Source organism: Solanum lycopersicum, chromosome 10, assembly GCF_036512215.1.
Source record: "Solanum lycopersicum chromosome 10, SLM_r2.1".
Lineage (NCBI taxonomy): Eukaryota > Viridiplantae > Streptophyta > Magnoliopsida > Solanales > Solanaceae > Solanum > Solanum lycopersicum.
In genome coordinates, this window is record NC_090809.1 from 39,585,879 (window position 1) to 39,593,820 (window position 7,942).

Genomic DNA, 7,942 nt, shown 5'->3' on the forward strand with positions numbered 1-7,942 from the left:
AGCCTAGGATAAGGTATCTAAATCAAATATGCAGACAATTTCAAGTGTATAGAGATGACTTAAGCCTTCTTTTTAATAGCCTTGTCAAGTAAAAAATAGACAAGTAAATAGGGACAAATGGAGTGTTATATTATTCTTTGAAATTATTAATTTGATGCTTTGAGAAATATAATGTATCAAAATTTGAATAATATTTAGGGTAATATTACTATACTATCCTTTGAAATACTCCATCCATCCCATTTTATATATGTCATTCCTTTTAATAAATAGTTGGACCACAATACTTGTTATTTTATAAAATTTAAGCCAAATACATAAACATATCTCTAAACTTGTTAAAATTTTCCCCTCAAGTACCTCAACTAAGTTATTTTTCTATTGAATCATTGAACTACCCATAATTTATTCCTTTTGAGCACCGTTGATTGATGTGGAACTAGATTTTGTGAGGGTATCGATAGAGAGAATACTTATGTTGTTCCAAAACTCATTAGTCTCATTGATGATGAAAATCTTTGAGAATTATTGTGTTTTATTTCAAGTCATTTGAATACATTAGAAAACAAATGAGAGTAACACACAATTTTCCTTCATTCTTTCATTCAAAATAATTACAATACGAATACAATTAAATGCATTTACAATAGAAAAGTCGATCAAAATCAGTCAACAATGTTTCAAGGAACAAATTATAGGTGATTCAATGATTCAATAGGAAAATGACTTAGTTGAGGTACTTGAGGGGGAAAATTCAACAAGTTTAGGGATCTGTTTATGAGATAGGCCTTACATTTATGCATAAATTATCATATTTTGCCTATTATACCCTTAATAGAGTAGTTAATTGATCTTGAAAATGTATTAATCGTTTATTATAAATTGACTTAAGAAAACATTGAATAACCGTAAAAGAGTAAAGTTACATCATTTCCTAATGTAAGTGCAAAGTAAAAAAGTGATATATAAAATGGAACAGAGGGAGTATTAAATTTTGACGTTTGAGAAATGTATTAGATACTCTATTGAATATTATTTAATAGCAAAGGTAAAATAGATTCAAGTTGGTAAACTCTCTTCACTTTCTAAATCAGACAAGTATTATTGGATCAATATATATTTATATATAATATAGTAGACAAATAAAATTAAACAAATAATAATAAATTAATAATTACTTGTATTTTTTCCTATATAAAGTTATTACTCATAATAGTCCAACACATAAAAGTTGCTTCAATCGAACTCCAAATATGCTGTTACTCATAATTAGAATCATTTTATAGTAAATATTAAAAAGTATATTAACGACTTCTAGTAATATAGTCTTAAAATACATATATATTTTGTGTCCGAAAAAATCCATTCAAATTTAATTGTTTGTGTATGTTCTCATTGATCTATTAGGAGTTAAGTTATTCACACAAAGTATAATTTATATACATCATCATATATATATATATCATATTATATAATAATATATTATTATAAGTGGAAATTTTTAAAATAAAAAAGTTAAATTATTATTTTACTCTTATACTAAATTTAAATGTCATTAAATATTTAATTAATTAAACAATAAATAGTAGAATTTCTATATGATATTTTTAGTTGGTATACATGTGAGTAAATTAAATTAAATAAAAATAAAAATAAATGTTATCCCTTTAAATAATACATCTATATGGTTTATCTTCTAAATTTATTATGTTTTTAATTAATATTTATCTTTAATTTGTTGGAATACTTGACCTTTCAACTTTATAAGTGAATCTTCATATTCCAAAGCCATACTTTTTCCTATACATACAAAATTTTCAATTAGTACTTTTATAGAAAGATTTATATGTAATACAATTTTTGTGTGTGGAAGACTAGAGAAGCTTTAATCAAGTGAAGACAATTTCAAGGTAGAAAAATGGAATTATCATTTTACCCTTTTGCTAAATTCAAATGTTATTAAAATATTTAATTAATTGAATAGTATATAGTAGAATTTGTATAAAATATTTAGTTGGTATACATGTGAGTAAATTAAATAGAAAAAAATAAAAATAAAAATTATCCTTTTAAATAGATACATGTATGTGTTTCATCTTCCAAATTAATATATGTTCTTAATAAATATTTGTCTTTAATTTTTGTAGCACTTGACCTTTTAATTTTGTAAGTGAATCTTCATATTCCAAAGCTATATTTTTCCTATAAATACAAATCTTTAAACAGTATTTTCATACAAATATTTATATGTGATACAATTTTTGTGTGTGGAACACTAGAGAAACTTTAATCAAGTGAAGAAAATTTCAAGACAACATGATTTGTGTCAAGATTTCAAGGCATAATGTGATTATAGGATGAATAACAATGCAATTAATAGAATATCGAAGCTTGATGTATTTATTCTTTTACTTATTTGTTGAGATCAGCACTATGATAAGACCCCTCCATTTATGTAGTTGAATATCACTTCCATTAACTTGTCTTCCAAAGATTTAAACTCTTTTTTATGATCAAAGGTTGAATGTTATTTACTGTAATTTTGTTTCAATTTGCATTATCAATAAAAAGTAGGGAAAAAATTGTCTTAGAATTTTTCTATTTTGTGTTGGTAACCTTATGCTAAATTTGCTCCAATATATGATATACTTTTCTTTGTATTTGTAATTTTATTTTAAGAATATATTTGATTGAAATCTGTAATTTTTGCTTTAGAAAATAAATCAAATACAATGGTAAAATAGTGTAGTAGGCAAGTAAAAAAATAATTAATGCCTACAAAATATTCTAATTTCAAATTATTAATAATAACATTTTTGCATCTTAAATTTTAAATATTTTTAAAGAATCATTCTTACATGTGCTTGTGGATGAAATATAAAATTTTTAGACTTTTTATTAAAATTATGGTGAGATCCAAATTCCAAAGTTAAAAAAAAAATGACATACCAAAATGCTTAAGAAGTTAGAAGATCTTTTATGCTTTGACCAAATATTGCTCCTATTAATTTTTTACAAAAAACGTAAAATATATTTTAAAAAACTTTAAATTGTAAGAATATTAATATTGTCATTTTGTCTCTTCACTAAATTAAAATCTGATTTATTTAATTAAATATTAATATTTTATTTATATAATGACATAATTTAAATACCCGACATTGCATTTTAAATCTTTAGTTATGTCCTTCTAATAAATTTTCTTATTTATAAATTTGAATACTTAATTGCATTCCACTTAATGAGAATGAGAAGGAGAATTTTATCTTTTACTAATTATTGTCAAACATTTTATCTTTTTGAAATGTATATCCTGTGTAACCATTTTTAATTTAATTTAATTTCAACATTTTTACTCTATTCTAAGAGACAAGAGTGATATTTTATAAAAAAATTTCGTTATTTTTATTCTATTCTATGAGACAAAAAAGACATTTTAAGAAGATTGATCATAAGATAGTGTGCTTCCATGTTTGTTTTTGCTACTTTATTTTGTCTTTTAAAACAAATATAAAATTTCTATATCAAAACTATAATAAATGGAGGACTAAATGAAAAAAAAATTCTTCAATAAGTTAACTATATAATGCAAACAGTTTTTTAAAAGTTAAATCGCGCATTGCCCTTTTATTAATATGTTTATTCACTAAAAACGTTTATCATTTTATTTTTTATATTTTTATTGTAACTCAAATACTATTTTAAAAAGAATTATATGAATTTTTAATAGTAAACGTAACGCATGTGTCCATATACTAGTTCAACAACAAGCCGTATAATACATTATGTTTTTCCATATTTCAAAAAATAAGTTCCCGCTTCAAAGCCCCTCTATTTCCAGATCTCCCTCAGTGAGAAAGCCCTAATAATTTGATTGAGACAGGACAGCCGATTCTACTGCTGAATTCAACTGCTATTTGTTTCCGATTTAAGGTAAATCTTCGTTTTCTGTCAATTAGTTAATAATGGAATCATTTATCTGTGGAATTCTACATTATCATGCCGTAATTGTTGTAGAAATGCCTTGTTGTTCTCTGTATCTTCAATTTTATGTCCACCCTTTTTCTTCATTTGGTCGATTGATTTGTTGAATTTTAGCTAAACCTCAACAATTTCTTGATTCTGCTATCTTTTTTCCTACTCAATTTGGTTGTCTACCAAAAAATGAAAAAAAGGGGGGTGAAATCAGGGGATGATGAAATGGTTGATTTGGTCAATTAATTCGTGAGCGTCCTGTAAAAATTAGTGAAACCTGAAGATTTTTATTATTGTGCAATTTTTCTTTCGTGATCCATACGGTAGTAGTGTAAGGGGAGTGATTATACAGACAATTCCGCGTATTTCACAGCTTTTGAAAGGGAAGTAATGGTTAATAACATTCATATTGTTGACTACAGTTAGACAGATGGAGAATAGGATGAATAGATATGTCTTTGTTTGTCTATTGTTTGTTTAATCTGTAATTTACGCATTAACGGTTCTCCAAGCCCTTGCTTCAGTTAAGAATTCTTTTGTCTGTGATTGATAATTCCCTGATTGAAGAGTGTTCAATGATGCTAAAATAGCTTTTTTTTTTGTATCCTTTCAGCTTAAGTAAGGTGAAGGTAAAACAACACAGAATTTATGGAGCTCAAGTGATTAAGTGTAAACTGCTGTGTTTGTGTATCAGAAGAGTAATCATCAACATAAAAGGTTACACGGATGGACAAAGTTTATGAGGAGCTAGATGTTGTTAAAGGTGAGGTGGAAAAGCTCAGAGAAGAATGCCGGACCAAAACAGAGATGACGGAGAGTTTGAGGAAAGCTCACATTGATCAATTATCAAAACTTCAAGAAGCTAAGTTGGAGATCGATAGACAGGCAAATGAACTTTTTGTTAAATCTGAGGAAATATTTGAGATCAAGAAACTCTACGATGACATCAAGTCCAATTTACATGAGAAAGAGTCATGTGTCCAGAATCTTAGCTCTGCTCATGAGAAGCTGCAACTAGATTATGGGAAGAAAATTGGGAAGTTGGAAGTACAAAACAAGGATTTGGTGTTGGCTCTGGATGAAGCAACATCCAAATTTCAAGATTTAGAAATGCAGATTTCTGCAAGTAATAAAGAAATCAATGCTCTTAAGCAAATCATGTCAGTTAGGCAGGAAATATATGTTGAATCAGAGCTAAAAACAAGGGCATCCAAAGATCTGAAAGATGGAGATGCCATTATCCAAAAACTTGATGAAGAAAATAGGATTGCAAAAAATCAGTTGAAGTGGAAGAGTGAACAGTTTAAACACCTTGAAGAAGCTCACAAAAGAAACCATGATCAGTTTAAAACCAGTAAGGTGGAGTGGGTCCGGGAAAAGTCAGCAATGCTTGAAGAGATCTCTTCATTGCAAGCAAGATTGGATTCTCAGACTCAAATCTCAGAAGACCTCCAAAGCCAATTGAGCATGAGTAACCAAGCTTTAGCTCATCAAGAAAGCAGAAGAAGAATTCTGGAAATTGAACTGTCTGAGTTTAGATCTCGATTCCATGATATCTCTTTAGAGTGCCAAGAAGCAAACTCAAAGCTTGAGAACTTGACCATCAAGAGGGATGAAGAAATTGGAGAGTTAAGAAACATACTCCAAACGAAAGAAGCACTTTTCAAGGATACAAAATGCAAAAATTTACAGCTTGAACAGGAAAATCAAGATTTACGAAGATCTCTCAAAGAGCTTCAAGAGTCTCAACTCCAGGGTACTCCTTCCACTTCTGTACTTAAGAAACTGCAAAGCAATTACCAGTATTTGAAGCAATTACACAAGAAATGTTCCTTAAACCTCAAAGAAAAGGAAGTTGAATGGAGCTCTCAGATAGGAAAAGTGGCAGAAGATATGAAAAGGTGCATGTCTGAGTTAAACGGTAAAGAAAAACACATAGATGAGCTAGAAAAGGAGCTGGAAGATTGCCGTGATGCATGTGATGTTCTTACTGGAGAGATATCTGTGTTAATCTTGGTTTTAAAATCAGAATTTCATACTGGTCGCAAGGAGCTCTCTAGAGCCAACGCGGAACAAGAGCTGAATAGCAAAAGTTTGGTACATCAAAAGAGTGAACAAGCAACCGTTTTAGAGGCACAACTGATTGAGTACAAAAAGATGCTTGAAGAGTCATCTGATTGCCAAGTTCAACTCAGGGAGCAGGTCTTGAAATTGGGTAATGCTCTCAAAGATGCTTCTGCTGCTTCAGAAGAAGCTAAAGATGACCTGGCCAAAGCAAGGGAAGAAGTCAAAGAAAACAAACTTGAACTAGAAAAGTGGAAAGCTGAAGCAGGAAATCTTAAAGACTACCTTGAAGAGAACCAATTTTCCCAAAAGCAAGAGAAGGAGATCTTACTTGGGATTTTGAAGGAGGGAGAAGCCAAAATTAATGAGCTACAGCAACAGATTACAGAAGCAGAGTTGAAGATTGGTGAAATAACAGAGGCAGTGAATGATTTAAATCAGGAGAAGCGACAATACTATCAAATTGCAGAAGACAAGGATAACACCATAGAGATTCTTCAAACTAAGATTTCTTGCTTGGAGCAAAAGTTGGCTGATAAAGACCTTCAGAATGAGCAAATACAATCAGATGTGCGGAAGGCTTTTGATCAGGAGAAAGAGAACATCTTGCTGAATCTGAAAGAGAAAGACAGGAAAATACAAGATATTCTCAAACAGGCCAAAGATTTAGAGGAAGATATGACATGTAAAGAAGTTGCTTTTACAGCTTTGATTACTGCTGAGGGTTTAAAATTACTTGAGATTAAAGAGAAAAACAAGGTGATTGCCGAGTTAGAGCTGAAATTGGGTGATACACATCAGAAATTGGAAGTCTTAAATAAATCTTTGTCTGATTCAAGACAGACCAAGGAGCAGCTGGAAATATTGTTGCAAGAAAGTAAAAAGGAATCGGAAGAGCTAAACACTCATTTTGGCAATGAACGGATGCACTTGGAGGCCCGAATTCAGGAGCTTGAGTCCCACAAAAATGATGTGCTTGAAGAAAATAAGAAATTCTTTGTAGGTAGGGAGGAATTACTAGTACAAATGCAAGGAATACATGGAAGAATGAGTGAATTATGCTGTGAAGATGTTGAACTTGTAAGACATTTGGATAAAATATTGGAGAACCCCGAGGAAGAGAATGAGCATCAACATAGTAATTTAGGGAGAGGCCACCATTCTAGAACTCCCTTTTCAACTGCCAAAATAGGAACTGATGAAAGAACTCCATTGGTAGAGCTCAACCGTTAGGCTGATTGTTTAACTGGGAGCAATTCTATACTCCAAACATAAACTTCTTTAGAGTTTTCCAAGTCTGCAACTCTTGCTGGCAATCTGTTACTGACAGGATTTTTGATCTTTTTGTATTTTGTTGTATGGGTGGTTGTTTTACAATGTTCTTCCCAATGTAATCAGTGATTCTCCATTTGCTGCCAAAACAAATAGAGAAAATAGTCAAATGCGCTCTTAATCTATTATCGAATTTTTAATTACACGCTCATACTTTACAGGTCCTAATACCCCTTATACATTTTTAAAATGGAATATATAGCTCCCTAAAAGGTCACAATCAGATTTGTGTTAGAAAGTGCACTCGCCTGCCACATCATATAAATTAATTTTTAATAAAAAAAATACTATTTCTTTCTTTCCTTTTATATTTTTTTCAATCTCTTTCCAGCCCCTTTCTTCTTTTTTTTTTTCTTTTTGCCATTGAAGAGAAAATTTCAAGTTTTATTTATGGTAGTTTTAAGCTTACATTCACGGGATGTACAATTATGAAATTTTAAATTTTGTCTTTAATAATCTTTTATTTTTTGCAATTGAATAATCTTTTTTCCACCATTTTCATCTTCTTGCAAACATAAAAAATTTATCAATTTTTGAAAGGTAAAATGTAGTAAGAATTTTATTTCTAACT

The 7,942-nt window shown here is 29.7% G+C and overlaps 1 protein-coding gene across 1 annotated transcript; it reads left to right on the top strand.

Annotated features, from left to right (window-relative positions):
* Positions 1-3,780: 3,780 nt before the first annotated feature.
* LOC101249502 (uncharacterized protein At4g38062-like) lies at positions 3,781-7,522 on the top strand. The gene is made up of 2 exons (XM_004248891.5): positions 3,781-3,933; positions 4,589-7,522. The coding sequence occupies exon 2, from the start codon at positions 4,702-4,704 to the stop codon at positions 7,270-7,272; it is 2,571 nt and encodes an 856-aa protein (XP_004248939.1). The 5' UTR covers positions 3,781-3,933; positions 4,589-4,701; the 3' UTR covers positions 7,273-7,522.
* Positions 7,523-7,942: the final 420 nt, after the last annotated feature.